This window comes from Apteryx rowi, unplaced genomic scaffold, assembly GCF_003343035.1.
Source record: "Apteryx rowi isolate R43461 unplaced genomic scaffold, aptRow1 scaffold_1, whole genome shotgun sequence".
NCBI classification, from domain to species: Eukaryota; Metazoa; Chordata; class Aves; order Apterygiformes; family Apterygidae; genus Apteryx; species Apteryx rowi.
Genome location: NW_020447196.1, coordinates 4,093,336 through 4,119,028, shown reverse-complemented (window position 1 = coordinate 4,119,028; position 25,693 = coordinate 4,093,336). Strand labels below are relative to the sequence as shown.

At 46.5% G+C, this 25,693-nt stretch overlaps 1 protein-coding gene and 1 long non-coding RNA gene across 2 annotated transcripts; one reads left to right on the top strand and one right to left on the bottom strand.

Annotated features, from left to right (window-relative positions):
- The first annotated feature begins 1,354 nt into the window (after window positions 1–1,354).
- SLC7A10 (solute carrier family 7 member 10) lies at window positions 1,355–25,543 on the top strand. The gene is made up of 11 exons (XM_026060434.1): window positions 1,355–1,403; window positions 5,448–5,661; window positions 14,879–15,030; window positions 15,791–15,916; window positions 17,012–17,165; window positions 18,949–19,072; window positions 19,168–19,271; window positions 20,393–20,489; window positions 23,367–23,516; window positions 23,984–24,161; window positions 25,270–25,543. The coding sequence occupies exons 1-11, from the start codon at window positions 1,364–1,366 to the stop codon at window positions 25,395–25,397; spliced, it is 1,467 nt and encodes a 488-aa protein (XP_025916219.1). The 5' UTR covers window positions 1,355–1,363; the 3' UTR covers window positions 25,398–25,543.
- LOC112963422 lies at window positions 17,066–24,098 on the bottom strand. The gene is made up of 3 exons (XR_003252598.1): window positions 24,011–24,098; window positions 18,510–18,620; window positions 17,066–17,224 (listed from the first exon to the last, which is right to left on the bottom strand). It is a non-coding gene; the product is annotated as an uncharacterized LOC112963422 (long non-coding RNA).
- Window positions 25,544–25,693: the final 150 nt, after the last annotated feature.

Below are 25,693 nucleotides of genomic sequence, written 5' to 3'. Positions count from 1 at the left end.
CACATACCCACACACGTGCCTCCCCGCAGCTCTTTGGGGTTGCGAGAAGAGCGACACTCACACCCCTGCGCTCAGCGCTTTCTGCCATCAAGTGCCCGGGCACTCTGCATCCCTAGAGAAGGGCATCACTAACCTGAAGCATGGAGAGATTCAGGGCCTCAAAGTCCAATGCAAGTGTCTAAAAACTGTACCAATCCGTTGAGTTTGCCTCTTGCTCCCTGGCTTCTGCACCAAGGGCTGACCATGCTGCTCTGCAACCACTGCTGCTTCTCTCTCCATTGCCCCCCTCTTCCAGTCCATCCACCGGCCCGTGCGTTACACCAAAATAGCTGAGCAGGAAAAGGCAGGCAGGCTGCAAGGCAGCTCGCACCTCCCTCGCCCAGCACAGGTCTCTGAAAAGACATCACTGCCTTTCACACTGCACTCTGCACATTTGCTTCTTTTTAAAAGAAAAAAAAAAAAAAATCTCCTCCTCTGTTTTGCTTCCGGATCAGTTTGAAGGATATAATGCTGTGTTTGGATTTTCTACATGTACTGACATAATGAAATGGTGACAGATAAGTGAGGGAGTGGAAGCTCTTACAGAGAGCTTGCTGAACGAAGGATATTTTCATCTTCTGTTTGCTACCAAAAATAGCAGTGAACCTGAGCTAAGGTAAAAACACCGAGCACGAAGAGAAGGCACATGAAGAGTCAGGGGGCTCATTTATAGGTTATTTTGTATTTGAATGATGTTTGTTTGATACTAAGGTTGCCAAAACAGGAATACCATCCCATTCCAAGGAGGAAATTAGAACCTAAAGATATGTCCTAAATTCAATATACTTCCCAAAAATACCATCAGCTCCTTCCAAAATTGCATCATTTTCAGGTACATTGATCTGTGAAAAATAGAAATAGGTATCTGTGCTGGCTGGTGTTGGATAATTTTTTTCCACATATCCTTTATAACTTAAGGCTTTCCTTCATATGTATGAATAGCATTGTTACAACTGCAGTACATGGTATTACTAGAGTGTTTGTCAAGACAGTTTTTAAGTTCCTTAAACAGTTATTTCCTTTTCAGCTTAACTTGAACGGGGCACAACTGGCTTTCCAGAAAAGCTCGATCATTTTTAATATGCTGCAACTTTTCAGTCACCAGTAGAAACTATGAATGAAGTTTAGAAACATAAATTTTATAGACTATTGTATATGCTTTAGCAATACACTAACTTCTCATCTATCTCTCTGGAAGATTTTACCACTCTTTTCCAGTTGTGCAGCTTCCCAGCAAGGAAGGCCCAGAACAAATCTATTAACACTGTGAGTAATATTGTGCGACTCATTTGGGTCGAAACACAACCATCCAGAACAAGTTGCAATGATTAATGCTGTAGCAGTGATTAGGACTGCCTGTGCTATTTCAGCCAAAGACAGACTGTATGTATTGAATTTTACCGTTTTTCTAGTATGACCTAGGCACTGAGGGCGGCCTGCTGTGGAAGCCGGCCCCAGCCCCCGCAGCCAATACAGCCCCTTGCTGCCCACACACCCGATGCCTCACTGAGGCAGCTCACCAGGAGCAGCCCACCAGCCTTTTGTTTAAGAGACACAGGAAAAAAAATATATATATTGCCTGTCAGGCAAGGAAAAAGATTAAATCAGCATGGAAAAGAAAGCCATTTCCTTGCAGACATCACAGGAGGAGCAGAATTACCTAATGCTGGAAAAACCACCAATTCCAAAACTTCCACTGAAACTCAGACCCAGAGAAACCAGGCTGGGAAGGACAACTGAGCCCAACTGCCTGCTCAGCGTGAGATCAGACGTGCCTGCAGCCACCCCGTCAGACAGTTGTCCAGCCTTAACCAGAGCATCTCGAGGCTCCCCAGCCATCCCACAGGAGCCTCTGCCACGGCTCACCAGGTCTCACCACCACAGAGATTTCCCCAAGCTCTACCCTCCACCTCCTGTGTCAGTTTAAGCCAGTTATTTCTGGCTTAATCTTATCTCTGCAGCATGGACATAAAAACACCCCCCCACACAGTTTATTCCCTTCTTCCTTGCAAATATTTTCTGTATATTTGGAGACTCTTCTTCCCTTGTTCGCCCCCCACCTAGACTAGACAACCCTAGTCCCTCACTCTGTCCTACATGAGGTTTTCTGGTCTCTGGACTAGAGTGAGCGCATCGTGGCCGGCCTTGCCGGCTCCCCACTGCCACTGCTCTGTCTGCAAAGACCTTTGCTCCCTAGGAAGAGAGAGCCTGCCTTGCCTTCGGCCTTTCTGCCTGCTTGCAGTAGGATCGCCACCGTTACCAGGCTGTGCACATAACCATACCTCCTTCTCTAGTGCAATCCTCACTCTTTGGAGGGGGAAAGAAAGGAAAATTGAGGCAGGAAGAGCTGGGGTTTTTGCATTTCCCCTGCAAATTTCCCTGCTTCTAATCATGTTGTCCTATTTGTTCCTGTTTCTTCTTACGGGATCCACGGTGCTGAGAAGGGGCTCCCTGAGCCTGCACGCGGCTCTTGCTCAGAGGGGTTGCTTGCAGGGCTGTCCCCCTCCTGGCTGGCCCTCTTCCCCTGGAAAGAGCCTTTTGTAAGTTAATTAGGTATCTGCTGTCCTGGGCTGAAGAGTCAGCCAGAAGCTTAAAGTTAACCAGATTTCTCTATAGTATCATCTCTTTTGGGCAATCCAGTCTGTTGTTACAACAGGATGTGTTTTGGAAGGTCATGTCATCATCAAAAATTCAAGTGATGAAATTCTGTTTTCAATAATCTGTGTTCTTATTGTCTGCATGTTTATTTACCCCTCAAAACAGCAGCATGTTAAGTTCTTTTTCTTGAGGAAGCAAGAACATGAATTTTAGAAGACTACTTTTAGTTTTACAACCCAGTGAAAATTGTGCTAGGGTATAAAGCAAAAGGAGACCCTTATATAGCATTCTTGCCTACCTCTACTCTGTTTCTCTGCACACACAGCTCCCTTCTGAATACAAACATGCTCCTGCCTTGGATTTTGCCACTTTTTAAATGAGACAGTGTGAGATTACCTTCTCCTAACAATTACCTTCTCCTAACTGTACTGCACCTGCGGGGAACGGTGCCACATGCAATGCGAGGGCCCAATTCATCACCAGCACAGAGGCACCCCACAGCTTGTGCTCCACAGAGGGTGTCATCTGCTGGGAGAGCATTTAAGAGCAGATTCAATATTGTTACGGGAAAAGACCAGCCAATTATAGAAGTTGCTTGCTGAGTCCTTTAACAATACGCTAGAAAGACAGATATATATATATATATTTTTTTTACATGGCTTTCAGGCACCATATACGATTTAACAATCTTGCTTTAAGCGCATTATCAAGATTCTGCTGATATTTAGTGTGTTTCTTAAAGTTACAGCTGTGAATCTCTGCTTTCATCTAGAAAGAAAATGGTTATAGCCTTTTTCTGTCTGTTGAAGGATTCTTAAAAAGGTGAACATAGGCTTCCTAAAAGCTTAATAGTTAAAATGAAAAGTTTAAAAAGAGTGGGGTTTTTTGGTTTGTTTTTTTTAAGTGTCATGATTTTTTAAATTGATTTCACAACTCATAGGGGTGTCTGCCACAATTTCTTTAATCTGTATCAATATTTCCTTCCTGCTGAGCTTGGACAACATTACTTTAAACCACTACACATCCAATTAAACTGCCTGGGGGAGCACTTTGTTTGACTTCGTTCAACTGCGATATCAAAAAGACTGCTTTTATACCCAACATAGGGCTAGTAAGGAGCAGTGCCCTTTCACACGCTAAGAGGTCAGCAAACAGAAGAGGCACAACATGCCTCCAGCCATCTCATCCCAGGAACGTGTCTTTATTGCATCATTTAGTCAGGTGCTTTGGTTTGCCACTGCAATGCAACACCACCCCTCATGTCCCCAGGGAACAGGTCGCATGTGGCCGCAGCCCCCGGAGCACAGGCTGCTTTGCTGCGCTAGCAGCCAGGCCCCAGCCGGGACGGGCTCCAGCCAGGACGGGCTCAGGCACGGCCTCCGCAGCCGCTCAGCCCTCCCTGCCTTCCTGCAATGCAGCCGCCTGCTTATCACTTGCAGCGAGGGGTCTATCTTCCACCTTCATTTCAAACCACAGATAGAGCATCTGCTTCAACATACGTGCTGCAAACACATAGCTACATCCGAGCACAGCTACATCAGAGCAGCTCAGTGATCTGCGCTTTCTGAAGCTGCTTTAAGAAACAGGAGGGCAGAGTTAGAGCCATAAATGTAGCAGAGTTTGCTTATGGAAGAGGCTATACATCACAGGTGGAAAAGCATTTCTTAACCAGAGGGGAAGATGAGAACTTAGATTTGATGAGACACAAGGGGGAAGGCTGCAGAAAAGTCAGTCTTGATGAGGATACTTGCCAGCTGCCAGCACCCAATGGTTTTTGCAACCACATTGATAAAAAGTGCAGTTCAACATAGACTGGAAGTTGGCCAGCTTGGTTAATACTGACTCACACAGGAAGAAAGCCCTCAGCAGGGTCCCACAACAAGGGTCTTCATGTCTTTTGGGGACTGACTGGAGGAGTACTACATAGGTATTGCTCAAAAACCCCAAGTCTGACAAAGATTTCTCCCTCCCAAATCTGACCAGCCACGAGGCTCAGAGACCAGTTTCTGCTGACCAGGAAGGCAGACCAGGCCTGGCTTCACAGGAGAGAGGAACATTTGCATTAACCAGCTTCCCCCCCCACCATGCCCAGCATGGCCTCAGCTCACGTACGTATCTAGCAAAATTACTAGGACAAAGCCCACCTTGTCTGATATTTTAGTTAGACCACACTATCCATTTGCGATCTGTGGACAATGACTAAACAGTACATATTACAAATATAATTTTAATGGATTTTTAATATTTTGGACTTCAAGGGGACTTTCCTCAAGCACAAGCTTGAATCTGCCCTCATGGCAACTTTTTTTCCCCCCACCCCACAAGCACAATCTTAAATCTGCCCTTGTGGCTAGAGCTCCTCTTGGCCACAGATAACATATATACAGATAACACTATATTCTTTTGGACTCCCCTCCTCCCTGAAGATGGGCCTTATCTTGTTCAGATTCCTCTTAGGAAGAAATTAAATAATCTTCATTATAAACACAACATTTCTAACTCCCTTGGATACAATATGTGGTCCTATCAGGTGACATTAGGTAGTTCTGCAGCTGTTTGAATTCATGCCACAGAACCACTTCTTATAAACACAGATGTTATAAACACAGACGTTCAACAGCTTCTTCAAGTGCTGCAGCAGATCTGAGTACACACTTGTGTTACTTGATTTCTGATAAACTGAAACATTTTCCCTAGGGCTTAATCAGATAAAGTACAACCACACAAAACCTCAAAGAGCTTAAAAAAATGAATAAATAAAAAAAATATGCATTTCTTGCTTTCTTTCACCTCACTGCAAAACTTTTTTTTTATTCCAGGTAACATTATTGGTTCTGGAATCTTTATTTCACCAAAAGGAGTTTTGGAGCACACCGGCTCGGTGGGACTTGCGCTCATTATTTGGGTGCTCGGAGGAGGGATCGCTGCTCTTGGATCGTTATGTTATGCTGAACTAGGAGTAACTATCCCTAAATCAGGAGGGGATTATTCCTATGTCACAGAGATTTTCGGTGGGTTAGCTGGGTAAGTGCCATATCTCTTAACAGTCATTTGAAAACATGTTTATATTAAATATTTAGTGAGAAAAAGACATCTAATTCAGAAATGAAAGGGAGCATTTGTCAATAAAGTGCTTTCATAAAGTCATCATTTCTACTTGCACTAAAAATACCCAATTGCCCCTATGTAAGGCTCCTGATTCTGCCTTTTCAATGAGAGCAGCAGATTTTCACTCACTGCTCCGACTCAATAAAATCAATGATAGGAAAGAATAATGCTAGAAATGATGCTGTGCCAGGGTAATGTTCTTGCATGTGTGCCACGAATTATTAGTACCTGGTATTTGAGGAGCTTCACACATCAGGGAGGTGAGACTAGGGCTACTTGCCATAAACCAAAGCCCTCTTTTAACTATCAGTACAAAAGGCAGCAAATATTTCTCTGGCGTTACATTGCTTGATCTTCCTACATGAGAGTACAGAAAATCATTCAAGAGCCAAATCTGCCTACAGAAGCGTCCCGGGTTTACAGTGCTGGCCTGCAGCACTGGTTCATTTACCACAATGTATAAAATAACATTGTGGCATAAATACAAAGAGGGGGGACCCTTACTCAGGAAACAATTTCTCTTTGAAAATACTGCTACCAGTAGTGTGGCAAAGGGAGAAGGGACAAGTGAGAAGAGGTCTCCATTTTATATTTTACTGCATGTTTTATTGTACATTTGACAAGAAAAAAAATTAATCCGCTGACCTCTATTCATAACTCAGTAGAGAAGCACCTAGACGTTTTAGCCAACTTAGTCATTTGCAAGTAAACAGGCTGTGCAATGTGTTGGTCTTATTTGTGGGGGGAAAAAAGCACAATAAGTGAAAACCAGAAGCAGGGCGCAGGGGGAGGATATTCATTCTCATCTGATAAAACAGACTGGTAACAACTCAGCCAGGCGCTGCGCTAGCGAAACGGTGGCAGGAGCAATGCAAGCAGGCTCTGGTGCACCTTTCCCATGGGCCGTCCCCCTCTTCTTGTGCTTGCCGTGTTTCGTCAGGGCTACCCCAACACCTTTCCTCTGAGCCCAGGCAGCATCAGAAAGTACACCACATGATGAGGTACCTTTCTGGCGCTTATCAGATTTAGGCTGTTACATTATATTCATTTTCATAAAAGTTCATGTTTCTTCAGACAAAGGAATCGCTCTTCTAAACTCTGTCCTGCTTTGCATAAAATAATTACACTGTCATCACAGCACAGACTAAGGGAATAAAAACATTGACTCCATTAACTTAACTGAAACTTCGGCTTGTCTTTCCCGAGACTTTGCTTGAGCTCGTTTTCCCGTCAGGGAGCAGGCTGCAGAGACACGCGTGCACCAGAAAGCGCAGCTTCTGCTCAGCGTAGTAATGCAAAAACAGCTTTGCATCCAGTACAACTTCAACTTTTTTTGGCAAAGCCAAGGCAACGCTGTTTTTACGCAAAGCGCGCACGGCCACAGCATCACCCCTTGACCTCCCAAGCCCCAGCACTGCTGCACAGAAGCCGGCTGCCATGGCAGGGCCCTTGCTCCCCAGACACCCCTGCTGTCGCAAGGGGTCAGCAGCTTGCCTGCCCGCCGTTTTCCTCCAGACAGGGTCTCTGAGCAAGGCCCGGAAAAGAGGAAAGAGCACAAACTTCTGCAGACAAACAGAAGTGCTGCCCCACAAGTATGACTGTGAAGGAGACCAGAAAGTCAGTTTTCACCATCACAATTTCACAAAAACAAATGAATTTTGCTTTCTAGGATAGAAGGAAAGACAAGTAAAAATCAAGTAAAATTAATCCTGGATTTAGTTGTTCCTCAGCTCACTCTGCCATATTCAGAGAATTTGCATTGCACCAGAGTGTCAAGCTATACACTTACTATGAAAAATGTACTTCTGCTTGTTGATCACTGCACATCATTCATCTGGGAACAGAACAACTGTCATCTCCCCAAGCAGAGGGCTCTGTCTTCCCTGACTGTAGGTTGGGTTGGGGGTTTTTTTGTTTTGTTTTTTTAACAAGACTTGCACTGCACAAGCAGCATCAGAAAAGTATGACCTTGCCATCTGAAGAAGAAAAATGCTCTAATTCTTTACTTCCAAAAATGACTTTATCTTTACTCCCAAGAGAATAAAACAATGTTGTAAGTAGGACAAAGGGTTGCCTTAGACAAGCAGCTTTCAGGTATGTTTTGGGATAACTGTTAATTTAAAAGGAATTCAGAAAGCTCTCTTTGGGCGAGGAAGGATCAATGACTTTTTTCTGAGAGATGGTTTCAATAAAGTAAGGCTGGGATTACACCCTGCTGCTCTTTGCTAAACGACCACCTAAAGCCTGCAGCTTTTGGGAACGTTTACAAGTATTTTCAGTTTTCTACTTCAAACGTGCACATTCCTCCATCAGTACCTTTATACCCAGGTCTTTGAGCTGAAAGCAGCAGCTTAGGAAGCCTCCCCTAATAAAAAGAAACACTCCATCCTCCAAAAGCTCAATTTTCTCTTCTGATTTATCCTCACTACAGCAAAGACTATCAAATTTAGCATGCCAAATGATTTTCTGAAAAGTTTTCCCAATGGCAAGTCGGGGTGGTTTGCCCTATTAACAGGGATGGTTTTTATTACAGGAGCAGGTGATGCACCTACCCAGACCCAGACCTTTCCTCTTTCACTTACCTCAACCGTCGAGCCCCTGCCCCATCCCCTCCACCCCTGCCACAAATCCTCCCTAGTTATGACATTTTCCTGTGTCAGGTATAAGAAACATTGATGCACTGGTTGATCGTAACAACCATTACAGTACTACAGGTCCCAGTTACTGACTGTGTAGATACTTGATTGCTTAAATTAAAAAAAGAAAAAAAAACACACAACCAACACACACACAACCAAAAGTTGCAACACCACTCAGGGTAATGTAAGAACATGAACTGAAAAAGCAGGATAGAACCATTTCCTGACCCAACACACTTCAAGTTTTGGCTGCAGAACAACAGCTGCGTCTCGAATCTGATTACAATAACAATTAAGGTAAAACTAACTGAAGTTTTAACAAATGTGCCAAAATCAGCAACTGCCACAGCAGCTAAACATCACCAGAACCATAGTAAAAGTTATTTATGATAGCAGCTGGGTTGGGAAGCAAAAAAGCAGTTGGATTTTATATTTCAAGGGGACTGTCCACCCAAATTTCCTGAAACACTTTTCATACAACAACAACAAAAAAATCTTAAATTCGCACAGATCATGGAAGCACTCCAGCCATTCCATAACGCTGAGGCAGAGACAGAAAGGTTAAATAACCAAAGACACAGTCAGCTTTGCAGCTCAGCTCTAGGAAATGAAGCTTGGGATGCAAGTCAGCTGCAAAAAATCTCTGATTTCATCTTCCAGCTCTCCTACGCCTCATCAACAGACCACACACAGCAGCCCCAGCCACGGAGATGCACTCTTCTCTCCTTTCCCCCTCCTTCTCCATTAAAACATTTTCAAATGTCGATAAAACCTCCTGGGGCAGGAGGCAAAGATTTTCAGACACCAGGAAGAGGGAGGCGTGCAGCCTTCACCAGCTCTCTGTGGAGAGGGGACCCTTGCCTTTGCCACTCATAGTGCTCTTTAAAAGCTTCCCGCTGGCGTGGGACGCCCAGAGGGAGTGAGACGCAGCCTCCTCCAGCTGCAATCACAGCCGTGGTCTCATCTCAAAGCAGACTCGGGACACAGGTATCAGCACAACTGACTGTATAGTTAATTCTGGATTTGGAAATCGTTCTCAAAGAAAGGTTTCCTTAGAAATAGCAAAATGTCAGATGCATCTCTGAGCACAAGTTGCTGAAGAAATTAGCAGGGTGAGAGAGGCAGGCAGAGATTCTGGGGCTTGCCAAACGCTGCGAGAGGCAGCAGCGCCCAGCAGCTGTCCCAGGGCTGAGGCTGGCCGCTGACCAGAGGAGAGGGCAGTTTGCTCAGCCACGAAGGAGGCAGCAGGCAGCACCGGAGAGGAGATCACAGCTAAGTCCTAGGAATGGTTTCCAGGACAAACGGGAGCTGGAGACACAGCCAGGGCGTGCAGGTGCGGATGTCCCTCCACGCTGGCCTTCCTTCAGCCCCACACAGACCACAGAGGCCATAAGAAGTCAGCAAGTGCTCAGAAACGGGAGGGCAAGGCAGAGCTAGAGATGCTCCAGCCACTTATGCTTCTGTCGGATGAGTGACATTTAAGCTCCTGACAAATGCTCTGGTTAAAACAAAACACACACACTGTTTATCCATAATTGCAGAAATTCCTACTTCAAAATAAAAAGAGCTTCAAGGAAGGAGTCAAACGCCCATTCATGGCAGCAATGCCAGCTGGAACATCCCACCTGGGTTTTCAGACACTTGGGTTGCCTTTTGTTTCTAAAGGAAAAAAAGGCCACACAAACCCACAAGAACATTGCTCGGACTTACAGGTCTATTTACAGTCTTCACCCAACTTTTTGCTGTTGTTGGGCAACTCCTTTTCAGGGAGCACAGTTGGAAGAGACAGAGGAAATTCAGCATGTTCATCCAGAATATCAGAACCTTTGGGGTTAAATTGAGCATTACCAAAAGGCAAACTGAGTTAGAGCAGCCAAGAAAAATGCACAACTAAGTAATAACATGTCTGGTAACACCGTAGCTATGAAAAGAACATGAAAAGCAGTGGAGGAGTCTATGGTTGAGAGAAATGATAATCTAGACCTTTTCCCAAAGCTAAATGAAGTACCCCTCGCTTTTCAATAAAGATGCAAATGCCAAACATGGACACAGAAGTGGGATTTGCGAGAAGAACAAGGCACTGGCACTTGTGTGACAACCCAGGCCAGGGACCAACAACCCCACTGGGAACCCTTAACAGGGCACCCAAAATCATCACTGAAAGCAGCAGAGATGGTGAAAGTAAGCATGATTATCGTGCAGAACTGACATAGTGCCTACCTCAAATACGGGACACTGGCTAGGGAAGGAAACCCCGACAGCTCCCAGCCCTTAGATAGCAGGCAGGCCAGGAGCAAATTCAGAGGGACAGATCTTGTATCCAGCAGCAGACTTCTTGCTTTTATTTTCATTTAGAAATCATCTGTGTTTTAAATAGCATTTGTATACAAGCAGACTAACTGTAGGGAATTTATCATGTCGTGTGCTGCTGGAGCAGAGTAATTGCATGCAGTGTATTTGCATACATATGGATTTTCATGTTTCTACAGGTCATAAAAAGAACATTACCCAAAATAGTAAATAATAGGCTTAATATGTGTCTTTGCAGAAGAGAATGAATAAGTTTAGCTTCATGAAAAACTCACTAGTGCATTTCTGATAAATACAACTTTCTTCTGAACGCTCAGTAATAACATTGCAACTAATGTAGCTGTTTTTTTCCCAGCAATGATTGATGACTGGACATATCATGTTCTTAACATGAATCATAAGTATTGAAGTCAGCAGAGAGCTCAAACCCAAAGCTTTGATAAATGTCACCCCAGACTGCAAGTAACACGAGTCAAGTGCACTTGTATATTCCCATTTTTTCATGCTGCGAAGTCTGAAGTTTTCAAAAACAATAATTCTTTCAGCAATGTGGGATAATGTTAATAATAATGTAATTTCTTTGAAGTAGTTCAGCTTTTTCTGCCGTAAGATGAACTGTAGTACAGTTTCTATTTCAAACTGTTTGCTTTTGTTAATGATGCCCAAGCACAGCACACACTGACTTTCTATTTTTACAAGCCACTTTGATTCCATGTTAGCTTATATATAATGCAAGATGCTCTTTGGAGCACAGGCACAACCCAAATATAGGTTAGAGAACTGTTTGTACCAAATCCACTAGACTGACTCTTTTCAAGATCCAAATCACACTATGCTGCTCGTTTCTTTCCCCAGCTGAGGAATTAGCTCACAGAGGTATTTGCATAAATCCAGCTTCGATCTGGGATGACCCACATTTCTGGTGAAAGTCACACCTGCCTAAAAGCAGCAAGTCCCACAACAGATTGTCACTTATTCCAGAGTGTTTCTAAAATGGGGGGGGGGGGGGGTAATTAGAGACATTATCTAAAGAACATTCAAATTGATGGGAATATAACCATTAACTTCAATGGACTTTGGATCAGACTCAACACTGAAAAATGCTGCAGAGACCTTCAGCGAGCAGACATTTACGCTCATTACACATGCCACGGTTTGCTCCAAAAAAATACCCACAGAGGTCGTCTTACTGGCCCTTTTGCCATTACAAGCTCCAAACAAACTCCAGCACACTCGGACTTCCTGAGCATAAACAAGCATCACGGGGATCCTCTTCACCCGAGCACAGAGGGGAACGGTTGTGTCTCCTTTTTCTCTACTCTCAGCTGTCTCGAGCCTTTTTCTAAAGGCCCGATTGCCTCGTGGCCAGCAACAAAAGATTTAACTTCTCAGATTCTTCTAGTGCTGCAAGGTACTGAGCAATACTGAAAGCTTATCAGACAGGGTTCAGCTCCCAACACCCTCAGTTACCCTGGTCAGCCCTCAGGAGACCAGTTCCCTCACTTTCTACTTAAATAGCTGGCCAGTAACTAAGCGCGCAGCATGACTGACACTTGTCTGCTTCACACCCAGCTGTGGCTTTCCAGCAATGGTTGGACGCCCTCTGCAAGACATCCTTGTGTCGGGGACTGGCAAGGAAACAAAGCGCACCTGGAGCCATTGGGTTTGCCACGTGATTTATCAAGTTATGGATACCACTGATAGCACAGACATACAAAACCCAACTATGTCCATAAGAAGTTTCAGTTCTGTGTCACTTCAGTCAATTCTGGCTGATTTGAAACAGTTATTCTCTGCTAGGTAAACCATACTCTAAGTCTTTCTGCAAAACATATGATAAAAGGTGGGATTTTAAAAGCAAAGACCTCCTAGAAGGCTCAGGGCATTTGGCTCATCACAGGATTAACTCCTGCCTGCCAACCGCAGTAGACTCCACACAAGAGTAAATATCCCTGGCCGGAGGGGCTGTCGGCTCAGGGTCCGGCCTCCACAGCAGCTGGCAGCATGTGCCTAGGGCAAAGCACCCGAGCAAGGCACCCATGTGGCAGCATTTCCCTGCCACCAGCAGCAGTGATGCCAGTGACCAACACCAGTATCTTCTCCTCGAAGCTAGGCTTCAGCTGAAACTTACTGTAAGAAAAAAGCCTAAATCTTAGGCAAGCTCTCCTTTTTGTTTCAATGTGACCTCTTGTTTGAGCTTCCTGCTTGGTAACGTAACTGTGTTATCCTCTGCTAAAGTTCTGCATTTACTTTAATTGGTATTATCAATCCTGCATGGATTCCAATTCAGCACAAAACAAATTGACTATCAGAAGTCTACTGAATTATTCACATTTCCATTAAACTGTGTTTTACCAGATACTAACTTTAATGCACCTTGTATTACAACATAGAAGCAAATGCCAACTTTGCCTGAAATATTCTTTTCAGAATCATTCTCCTGACTGTTTTTATCTGACTGCATTTCTCTGATCTGTATAAACTCTGTCAGAAGCAGATAAAACTCACAGAAAAGGACTAGCGGGGTCTGCACACACCATCTCCACCTCACACATGGGTGCAGGTCTGCCACAATTGCCCCCAGCTGGCCTGCAATCAAATAGAGCACACAGCTGGGGCTGTTTGAGGGCACCAAGGTCTGAACTTAAAGTCACAAAACACCACCAAAATCTTAACTCTATCAAAAAAGAATTATTTCAGTCTTTTAGTCACATTAGTCTTCAGCAACTGAACCCTGCGGGGCCCTGTGTTTTGTACTCAACTCCTCCAGCCCCCTGACTCCTGCCCTGGGGTCTTCAGAGCTACCAAAAGTGGTGACTGGCAGTAAACAGCACAGCAGCAGTCAGTCACCTGGGGAAACTTTGCTAAACCATAAATAAAAACATTAGAAGCCAAAGAAAGGCATCACTCAAAAAAGTAAAAAGAAGGAGAAAACATTGCATTTAAGGAAAAAAAAAAAAGTGCCATTTGGGAAGGTAACCAACTCTTGCATCATGTCAAACAATTCTCCAAATTAACTCTATAGTAGTTAAGTAATTAATAAGCAAAAGCAAACATCAAATTTCCCCATACTTCTCAGAAACAACATAGGCAAGCAAAGCAACAAGGCTGAAGAACACTCACCAGCCAGGAAGAGGAGCACACCACCACAGCCACATCACCCCAGGCCAAGCTAACTCCAAAGGAGCACACTCGCCCCTTGGCCAAATTTAAGGGGCCAGCCCCCAAAAGGCACGCTGGCCACGAGCAGCCTTCGGGAGGGCAACCTGGGATGGGGAAGGCTGAGCATAACCTGCACATTACGTTATTTTATTTGGCAGTGTCGATTTCTGATCCTCATTAGTGCTGTGCATCATGCACACTACATGTGTGCGGACCTATGAATGAAGGGGGGTGCATACATGTATATATATATGTATATACATATACACATATCTCTGTGTACGTGTGTAAGGCAAGAAGCATTTCACTTTCTTGCAACAGCTGCTTCCCACCACAGAAATGATAATATTTTAGAAGGAAACCAGAGTATTTTAAAACACTAAGTCCATTGCTACTCTTAGGAGAGAGGTGTTTTCGCCTTTTCACCAAGTGAGGACCCAAGAAAACTCACACTTTGTGTCTGCAAGAACACCTCACCTGTGACACCAGTTCTGAGCCGCAGCTGGAGTCAGGAGCACGGCTGGGCTGTGTCCGGTGCCCACAGTGCAGCGGCAGAGCCGTGGTGGGCGAGAGGTGGCCCCATGCCCAGCGGCAGGCGCTGCCCTCCATCGCTCAAATCTTCCTGCGATTGCCCCCTTGCACAGCACTGTAACTGCAGGGCCTGCTGGGCGCTGCGGGAGCACGTCCATCCTGCGGCAGCAGCTACCCTACGGAGACACTTGCAATTTGACATGCAAAACTAAATCAAAATGTTCCCAATGGTAATCATCCCCGCTGTTCAATGTATTGCTAAACTGTGCTTGGCTTAAAAATGTTTAATTTAAAATCCAAGCTGCACTGGGAATAGAAGAAAAAGGATGAGGAGAGGCACAAGAAAGTGATGGCTTAGGGGTGACCTGGACAACAGCTCTGGCCTGGGACCGTGTGAGCGGGCACGGCTGCAGCACAGCTGGGTGGCACCTGCGGCACATCCGTTTGGCACCTGCAGCACTGCTCTCTGGTGCTTTCTCCTGTGTTTCCAGGTTTTTGCTGCTCTGGAGCGCGGTGCTGATCATGTACCCCACCAGCCTGGCTGTTATTGCGCTGACATTTTCAAACTACGTCCTGCAGCCTGTGTTCCCAAACTGCATCCCGCCCTATAATGCCTCCAGGATCCTCTCCATGGTGTGTTTATGTGAGTATTTACTTCTTGAGCATGCAAAGTTTGGTTTGTTTTCACCTGGGATCAGCCAAGCAGCGAGCTAGGACCAATTCCTGCATGGGACGGACAGATGGTCACAGCTGTGATGCCGGCAGGAAGCTCCCGGTGCCAATTTCCCCTGGCGGGTTCCCATGCAAAGGACAAGCCAGGGATGGACCGCAGCCCCTCATGAGCACATGGGGACACTCAGCCCCTTCCCCTCTCCCTGCGTGCTCGGCCCCACACACGGGCTTGTGGCATCAGGGCCTCGCGCAGCCTGCCGCCTGGCGTGGGTCACTGCCCAGCGTTTCAGCTATTCCTGGGCTTTGCTACATTCGCAAATGGGAGCGTGTAGGAAGTGCAAAACGCCACCAGTTCTGAATTAATTACTTGGGGAGCTAGCAAGAGCGAATCAGAGCTAAAAGGAATTAAGACTTTCACCGTTTCCCCGGAGAAGCCAGAAATCCCTCCATGCAACTGGCACTTTGAACATTAATCAGGCACATTTGATAGAGCTGGGGGGAAGGCCTGAATGGCAGAGCACAGAGATGGGAAAAGCTGGTGACTGTAAGGATGCCTCTCTGCAGCTGGAAATTTCTTAGGAAAAAGGAATTTTCCCTCTCACATTTGGTCATGGCCAGCCTAGAGCTCCCTGTAGAAATGTATGTGTCAGTCTATGTATTTTGATGCTTTTAATGTGTGTTCTTAAATAAACATAATTTCATTTCACTGAACTCAGTCTTTTGCTCTCCAGTACTCCTGACCTGGGTGAACGGCTCCAGCGTGCGATGGGCAACTCGCATTCAGGATATATTCACCGCGGGAAAACTGCTAGCCCTGGCCCTTATCATTACTGTGGGCTTCATACAGATCTTTAAAGGTATTCTGCAACACAGACAGCTTTAACACTGCTACGGCACTGTTGACGTACTTGACTTTGCCAGACCCAGCGTGCTCACCACACTGCTTTCCACCTATATAAACCAATGAGAACGAACCCAGGATTTCCGGCCGGGTACTCAGAGGGAGGGGGGTGCAGGCTGGCTCCCCCAGCCCCCAAAAAGCCACTGCTACCCACACCGGGCACACCCAACCCAGCCAAAAACTCACAATAAAAGGATAAAGGATTTCTTCCAAGTACAGGTGCAACCAAGATGTATCCTATAGGTGATTACAGGATACAGAGTCAGCAAAGAGATGAGACAATAGAGAAATCAGCTGTATCCTCCCTATACGAGCTACTTTCTGGGCTGCATTGCTGTTTCTGATCAAACACAGGACTGCACTGGCAAGCTGGAAATATTGCAGTAGACTTGCAGAAAATTCGTGATCAGTTGCAAGGTCCTCAAATTTTAAAGTGCTCTGGGTGTACATTGAATAAATGATATTGGGTACAGTTCAAGACAACACCTGGCTCATTTTAGGCACAGGAATAGTCCAATTTCCTTCAAAAAGTCACTTAGAAAATTAAAAACAGGCAAAAAAAAAGCCTTGCTGATTCATCAACTTGATGAAAAGCACGGAACACAAAAGGCTCATGATGTTTTTATCATGTAGATGATGAGTCATATAAAGAAAGATGAAATATGACATTTACAGGAAAGCAGAAAACTTGTTTTCTCAATGATAAGAGTCCCACAGTTTTGACAAATCACCCAGCCCCACAGATATTTTATTTTTCAGTATTTCTACTAAACAACACAAAACTCTTGTAAAGGAAAACTGCATTAAAAGTAGCTAGGACTTTGCAGCTTCAAGGAGCCATTTTCCGACAGTGACCATTGGTGCGGGGTCCAGGCTGGGGGAGTCAGTGAAGCCCACTGTGGTGCAGGAACGAAGAACACAAAGTCACTAATCTACGTTAGCAAGCATCAGGCAGAAAAAGAGAGTTTTCCTGTCTTATTTCCCGGTGTCTCTGGTAGGTAGCGGTGCTCTGAAGGGGAGGCGTAACCTCTCGCTTGTGCTCTGTGCGCAGGAAACTACGAGGAACTGACACCAAGCAACGCGTTCAATTTTTGGATGACTCCGTCAGTGGGGCATTTAGCCTTAGCTTTCCTTCAAGGATCCTTCGCGTTCAGTGGCTGGAACTTCTTGAACTATGTGACAGAAGAATTAGTTGATCCCCGCAGGCAAGTATCTGTTTCCATGTGATCCAAACACTTCTGAAGCGCTGAGATGCTGGAGCCATCTGTTAATATCATTCATTTAATAAGCTGTGACAATACTGTTATGTGTCTATAGGAAAGGAGTCTAAAGGAGAGAGAACTTTTTCAATTAAACCCAGATAACAGCTAACTTAAAGAAAGACCACACTAAAATTAAGAATATATTGTACAAAGCATTAACTGAGTCAGAACAGCCCAGGGACTGAGCGTAATCCTTACGGCACTATCAAATTATATATTGCTTCTATAGTAGAAAATTAGCCATTGAGGAGATACCATACAAATATGTGTAAGGAGAGTCACTGCCTGCTATTAGAAAAAGGTTGAATTATACTGGAAGTGGTTTTGGTTTTTCACCCAAAGGGAATCTTGCACAAGCACCTGAAGGAGCAGATCAGACAGTCACTGCGCAGTGGCAGGTGGCCGTCCCGGCCACGTCCCACTTTTAGGACACATTTTGAAGCTGCCGCTGCGCCGCCTGCAGCACAGCTGCCAGCGTCCCTCTGCTGGGGCCATCAGCAGTGGGCTGGCTGGTGATAATGTACCCGGCCATGGGCTCTGAAATGATTTATCACCAGCAGGCTGGAAAAGCCTGAGGGAGAGCAATTTTTAGTTTAGTAAAGCAAAGCTCAAATGTTTCAAAATTTCTGAGATGATAAAGTAGAATGATGAATGCCACAAGCAGCTCCTGGAGCTTCAGTTATTTCTGGGCATTCAGTGCACACAGCAATTAAACAAGGAGAATTTAAGATATTAAGCAGCCTGGATGGAAATGAATTAAAGCTGCAGTCTTCCAAGCAGCGCTACATGTGCCTTCACACAAATGGGTGGTAAAGTGTTCACACGTATGACACTGTGCATGTCCAGAAACCTTGGGGTTAAGAAAGAGTGGTAATGTGTTCCCTCAATAAAACACCAACATTTTAATGGACTGCCGCGACTTCAAAACTGAATAATGAAAAGTTACCACTTAAATAAGGCATACATTGCTTCAATTGAGAAATAAAAAAGAATGAATGGACTTTTTTATTTTTTCAGCCTTTGAGGGGAAAGTAAAATATAAAAAGGTAACTAAATATCCAAAAAAAAAATTCCATTTTTACTAAATCACTTCAAAATCAAACAGGTTATAATACATATTTATTAATGTTTTCCTTATCTGACACATATATTAAAAACTGTTACTGCTTTGAATACAGAACTGTCTAAGTGTTCACTTCCAAAAAAGATCCCCAGATTGGAGATTAAGTACATTTTTAGTACTGTAAATTACTGTGGCGCGACACAGCTGAATGAGATTTACGGTACCTGACTGGCCAAGGCAGTGGCCTGGGCGACAGGAGCCGATTCCTTTTCAGAGCAGATGAAGATTAAGCAAAACAAGGCATTTCACTCCACAGCTGGTGTCCGTCCATAGCGCTATTGAGAAATGGCTTTTTCAGTTTTAAGTAACATGCTACCCTGAATCCAAATTCCCAACCCAATGTAAGCTTGTGGTATCTTTTGTCATACGGAGCGACACTCTCCAGACATGAAGTTTTGTGACAGTTTTAGCCTTCCTGAAACTGCTCTGAGTCAAACTGCCATCCAAAGCAGACGCAAAAGCGATGCTCTCGTTTAGTAGCTGCACGAGAAACAGCAGATTAAACTACCCGGGGGGAGAAGCGTCCCAAGGCTGTGCCAGGTTGTTGAGCTCTAGTTGTGTTTGACTGTAAGTTCTTATCTACCCTCCTAATTCTTTTATTAGGAACCTACCTCGTGCCATATTCATATCCATCCCATTGGTGACATTTGTGTATACGTTCACCAACATTGCATATTTCACTGCCATGTCACCCCAAGAGCTCTTGTCCTCCAACGCTGTGGCGGTAGTAAGTAAAACATTCCCTGGATGTCTAAAATACACTTTGATTTCAGTTCTGTGCTTTGCAGTATATTTCAGTTTCTCTGCCTTCTGTTGCTTTAGACATTTGGTGAAAAGTTACTGGGCTATTTTTCCTGGGTTATGCCAGTCTCAGTGGCCCTATCTACATTTGGAGGAATAAATGGATACCTTTTTACCTCATCAAGGTTAGATGGAGTACAATTTTATGAACATTATCTAATTTGGGGAGGGGCTGTTTTAATTTAATTTGCTAAAGAAATGCTAGCTAGACATTTTGGATGTTATAGAACATGACATCATGGTTGGGCATGTTGGATACATTCAGTTACGAATTGCTCTGTTTCAATCAGCAAATGTAATATTGCAGAACTGCAAATGTAATTGCAGAATCTCTTGCAAAACAACCCTTATGAGCTACTGAAGGTGTCTGCAGATGTGGAATAATTTGCAGCGAGAGTCAAACGCTGCTTTAAAATGCAACCAAAGTAATTCTACATCAATAAAGTTGCAGTAGCTACAAGCTAAGCTACACTGAGCTCAAAAAGGAGTTACAGGGCCAGGTTCTGTTCCCAATTACAGACACATCATTCTGGCACTGGAAAAATCCCTCTCAGGCAAGGTGTTTTGAGTGCACACTGCTGATAGTGTGACTAGAAGTCTATTTATATTAATTGACCCATCTGGAGTTAATGAAAAAGTTCTACATTTTTTTGAGGAAACCATCCAACTCTTAAGTACCTTGGGAAAGTCATTTATCTTCACACTTTCGCAAGTGTTGTGAGATGCAACAAATCTGAGTGCATATGTAACAGGCTATGCATTTAAAGATAAAATCTTAAGGCATGTTAAACCTTAGCCAAAACCCTTTTGACCCTGGAAATATTTTCGATTACACTTTTTATGCCTTAGCTACATAGGGTTGATCACCTCACAGCCTTGCTGTGCTTACCCTGCCCTGGATAATGAGGCCGTTCCAGTGACAGGGATGGGACAGATTTCTGTCTGCAGCCTCAGCGGCGATTAGGCATTGAAGACCAGCTGATTTCACAGATTACGTTAGCAGTTAGAGGCCTAGCATGCTCAAGGGTCTAGTTTAAATAACTTATGCCAGGTTTCCCAGGAAGTCTGTAGCGGAAATATGAAATGAATTGTGGTGTCCCCGGGCTCATGCCAGCATCTAGCAACCGCATCTTCCAAGATGCTCGTTGGTTTCTTTGGAAGATTAAGGTTAGAGAACACGTACAACTAGATAGCAACATGGCTGCTGCCTGTATGGTGGATTTAGCATTCCCGCTCTTCTTTGCAGGCTGTGTTTCTCCGGAGCCCGTGAAGGCCACTTGCCCAGCCTGCTTGCCATGATCCACGTGGAGCACTGCACGCCCATCCCGGCCCTCCTTGTGTGCGTAAGTGCCCGCACACCACTTGCCCCACGCGGGACGGGCACTCCAGGAGATCCCGTGCCTGGGGCAGTGGAGCCGGAAAAGCCTCACAGGCCAGGCAGCTCCAGGAGATCCCACACCCCGGGCAGTGGAGCCGGGAAAGCCTCGTGGGCCAGGCCGCCATGGAAGAGGCACCACATGGACCAGGGCTCCTGCCGGATGCTCTGCTAAGCTGCTCCCCGCAGAGGCATTCATCAGCCTTTAAGTAATCTGCCTCGCTCCTAAGCGCCCTTGTGATGCCTCACAGAAGCTGTTACTTGAAACAGAGGTTTACATGCTTTTACCAAGAGTGTACTTAGAGTAGGTGACATTTCACGCGCTATAGCATAAAAAGCGTTGAAGAGGAAGGCAGCTCCTGATGCTCCAGGCGCTGCCCGCACGGCGTAAGTGAGGAAATTCCCCCAGGGCATTTGGCTGAAATCCGGGCTCCATCAAGCCGGGTTTGCCCTGAGTTGGGACCAGCGAGGACCTGGCCCCAGCCGCACTACAAAGGTGCCTGTTTACACGACTCTCCCAGCGCTTGCAGCAATTTCGGCACAATATGCCCAGACTTAATTTCACCAAATAATAACCCCTCTGTACATTCGACTTCTAGACAAAGCAACGCCACAGCTGCATCCCCGTGGCATCCCCAGGGCTTGGTGCCCAAGCCCTCAAATGCAGCCCCTTGCCCGCGTGGCGATGGGGGGAGCGTGCAGCCCCTCTGCCCGGCACGCACAGACGCCTCCGCGGGGGCCGCTGCGGGCAGCCCGGCTCAGGCGCCGCGGGCCTTAGAAACACACCGGCTCAAATAACACGCTGAGTTTCAGCGGCTGCTTCGCTGCAAAACAGCCGCAACACGAGCAGGCTCCCTGTGCCGAGCGGGCCTGATAAATCAGGCATATGCCTGCTCAAAATGCTTTCCTTAAATTACAGTGCAAATTATAGAACCAACACTGCATATTAATTAATCACTTGAAGGTATTTTAATGCATTTCAGTATAACAAATGCTGCTGTGAAATATTAATTTCTTAACAAATAGAAATATAAAAATAATATACTGCAAACAGTTATGATAGCGAATTAGGTCAGACTTTAGGCAAACCTAATTAATACATCAGGTTCTTTTTTGTTTTCTAATGAATCACCCTAGCTTTTGCATGAAGAAAGGTGTTTTTTTGTGCAGGAAGAAAGGCCTTTTCAGCATCCCCAGTGAGTCCTGTATTTTTACTGATCCTCTCAAAAAATCAAAGCTCCAAGATAAAATGTAAAATAAACAGACTCAGCCCATCTAACCGTATTTCATGATGGGAGGTACTAACAGCAGGTGCTCAGTGGCTTTTAGGAGGCCGCAGGGGCTGCCCAGTGGCCGGGCGGTCGGAGGGGGAAGCCGCACGCTCCCCTGCAGCCTCGCAGTGCTGCAGCGCGACGCCCGCACGGCGTGCGGCTTCAACGCAGCAGCGTTGCCTGCGCTGAGCGTCTTTGCTACCCAGCCTGCTAGTGGCAGGAAAGGGTCGCGTGCATTCGTAACGCTGTGCATCTTTCGGGGGAAAGCAGGGAAATGTGGTATGTGACACTGATGTAAAACCCTGTCCTAATTTAAATGAATTTTGCAGTGGGACTGTGCAAGATGTTGAAACCCCCCAAGCCTGTGAGGGTTGTTATAGGCACAGCTAATTAAGAGAAAGGGGCAGGAACAAAAAGAGAGCCTGGAGAAACACGGAGGCAAACAGTGCGAGCTCTCGGGAGTGGTTCGGACACGTCTCTGCGGGGCTCTGGCCACCAGCACGCGGCGTGCATGGCACCGTTGCAATAGCCCCCGTGGGGCCGTGCAGCCTGCCAGCCCGGCCCGGCTGCCCGGCACCCGCAGAGCAGCCCCTCCACCCTGAGCCGCCTCGCGGACTCTGCCAGAAGTCGAGCAAGTACAAAAAAGCGAGCTCACGCACGGAAATGCCCACCGCCCGCCTGCCGCTCCCCCGCACTACTCGTGCTCAGAAGATTGACAAGCTGGGTCGTCCGCAGCACCAGCCTTCGGCCAGCGGGGAAAGGGTGAAGCTTTCCTCCTTTATAACACACAGGGCACCTGGAACAAAGCAGCGCACTAACCGCTAAGTGGCAGTCTGCGAGAAATCCCTCTTTTCTGATGACAGACAACCTGAACTTTGCCCTAAGTCCTCATCGTAGGGTTGAGCAGCTTTCAAAATGCATAACAAACTGGTGGAGGAAGCCACCAAAAGCCAATGCCGTGAGCGTTTTGTGTGCGGGCAGCACAGGGAAGTCACTGCTGGCTTTACAGGGAAAGCGCGGACAACTACGGGTCCTGGGGGGATTTGGGGGCGAGATTTCAGGCACCAGGTTGGGAAGAGCCTGTTGCCGAGAATGAAGCGCCCGCCCCATCCTGCAGCCGCCGGCGGGACGCGGTGCTCGAGGGTCACGTCCCGAGGGCGGCAGCTGAGCCCACGTTCACAGCCTGCGCAGGGGAACCCCCGAGGCCCCTGAAAAGCGAGCCAGCACCGTTTGCCAGCAGCAAGGGCAGCTCTGCGCGTCGGCACCGCCACCACGGCGCGACCGCAGCTCGCAGATCCGCTTGGAGCAGCGCTTTCGAGGCATTTTCCATAAATAAGTCCATTGATCTCTGACTTTGGCACTATCAGAATAACCCAGAGTCTCCAGTCAGCCCCAGACCTCTCTGGCACAGTTTGGGTAAAAAACAGAACCACAGGAGGCAACAGAAACACCCAGCAGGGGCCATAAATAAAAGGAGTTTAACTGCCTTTTGCCTTTTTTTTGGTTGGTTTTATTGCTTTTAAGCTACCTTTGCTACTAATGACTCAAATAAGGATATGCTTCTCTCTTTACAGTGTTTGGCCACTCTAATCATCATGCTTGTTGGAGACACATACACGTTAATTAACTATGTGTCGTTTATTAACTACCTCTGCTACGGAGTGACAATTATAGGCCTGATTGTGTTACGCTGGAAGAAACCCAAGATCTTCAGACCTATCAAGGTGAAAACATTGAAGCTAAACATTTTGGTTCCGATAACAGTGTGAAGGGTGGGACAGTCACAGCAAGTCCTCTGTCCGATTTTGAAGAACTGTTTATTTTTGTACCTAGTGGTGATGTTTTAAGGTCTCAAGCAACATCCCAAAGTGCCATCAGTATAAAAGCAAGATACAAAGACAGACCCTGGCTAAAAGTAAGATTGCCGGGATGGATGGAAGGGAAGACAGAGGCGGAGGGAAGTGAGGCATGCAGGGAGACAGGATTAAAATTGCGCCCAAGTCCCTCAAGTTTTGGTTGTCTTCTGCCCTTAATTGTGATGGTTTAAGGCTAGCGCTTTCGGATAGGCAAGAGCCCCGGCGGTGCAGGTCTGCTGCCGCCCGTCCCATCCCGCCGCGGGCAGCCCCGGGGCGCCAGCCGGCCGCCGCGACCGCCCTGCCCAGCTCTGCTCTGCTCTGCTCTCTCCTCGCAGGTGAACCTCCTCATCCCGGCCGCTTACCTGGCATTTTGGGCTTTTCTGTTGATCTTCAGCTTATACTCGGAGCCTGTCGTCTGTGGCGTTGGACTCATTATCATTTTAACTGGAGTGCCAGTGTTTTTTCTCGGAGTCTACTGGAGAAACAAACCAAAGTGTGTAAATAGGCTAATAGGTAAGCGCACACTGCGATTCCTCACTGCGGGTTGTTCATGAGTATGTAGGGGTTCGTCTTAACTCTGATGCCTGCAGCACTAAAAGAGGCAGCGAATTACCTTGAGCAAGGCTGACCACTGCTGACACTAATATACAACTTCCCTTTCAAGCATTGTACGAGGCTCTAGCGCCAGCTACGCGGGAAAACACTCCAGCCAGAACGATCGCTGCCAGCGCTGCCCGCGTTACGGAGGACTTGTGTTTCCCTGCCTGGCTCGCAATTCAGAGCCGTCAGGCGGACGCAGGTGGCTCAGTCGACCCCCTCCCTGGAACCGGGGGGTTTTGTTTTTACGGCTGCGTGGCATGTTCATTTGGGCAACCGCTTTCCTCATTTCATGGCATCTTCTGCTTCCTGTCCTGACCCTGCACATCTTCCCTTTCCTTCGGCTTACTCGTTGCCGCCTCAATCACCAGGCACACGCACAGGAGCAGAGCTTTAAGCATGCAAAGCCTAAATGAGCTATCACAAAAAGAATAATAAATGACACACGCACTCTGCTACCCTCCTCTGCCCTGCTTTTCTTCCAGTACGCTGCAAGCATATCCCCTCGCGTAACGGCAGTCCCTGCGCGGCATGATAAATGACTTGACGCTCAGAAGATAAGAAAGCCTTACTTTATCACTCGGCACACAAAATCAAAATTGCGCACGAGGTTTTTATGCTTCAGTTGCGTTCGGGTTTTAATTGCTCTGCTCTCAGGCTAAGCACTTTGAGAGAGGCCGTCTCCCATCCCTGCCTCCCGGGGACCCCTGGGGCGCTGAGCCCGTCCGCGCGGGCTGGGCAGGGCGGCCGGGCGGCGCTGCGCACGGACCAGCATTGCCAAGGGCGGACAGGGCCAACAGCCAGCACGGTCCTTCCTAAAGCTGTCCAATTTTAAGCTGCCCGTGCTTTGACTTGCAAACGCTCCTCTGTCACTTAAGGGAAGCAAATACGGTGAGGCGGGGTGCACCAGGGGCCCGGCCGCGCCAGCGCGCAGCTGCTCACGTATTGCACCTTCTAGCGTTGCGCTTGGGTTTAGGAGAGCTCAGGCAATCGCATTAACCACCCGCACGTTTGCTCTTCCCAGAGTCCATGACGTGCTGGGGACAGAAGCTGTGTTTTGTGGTCTACCCTCAGGGGGGAGTCGCGGAAGAGGACGATCTGCCTTCGGCCCGCTCGCAGCAGCCGCGCAGCGAGACGGCCACGAGGAAATAATGAAGCATCTCCGAGGCTCAAGGAGCTTCTTGTTTACATGCTGATTTTTGCAAAAAAAAGTTTTTCTGGAAAAAAAATGTTTTTAGAGATCCAATAGTGAAGCCCATAAAATGAGCTACGTCCTTTATGGCATCTGTAGCTTTTAGTTTTTCCCTAAAAAAAAAAAAAAAAAGAAAAGAAAGAAAAGAAAAATAAAATATAAAATAAGGCGCTGGTTGTTTTTTTCTGACAGCGTACTTGCTCAGCAGGGAAAAGCAGCACAGATTCAGCTCAGAAATACTGACCAAGCTGCCAGC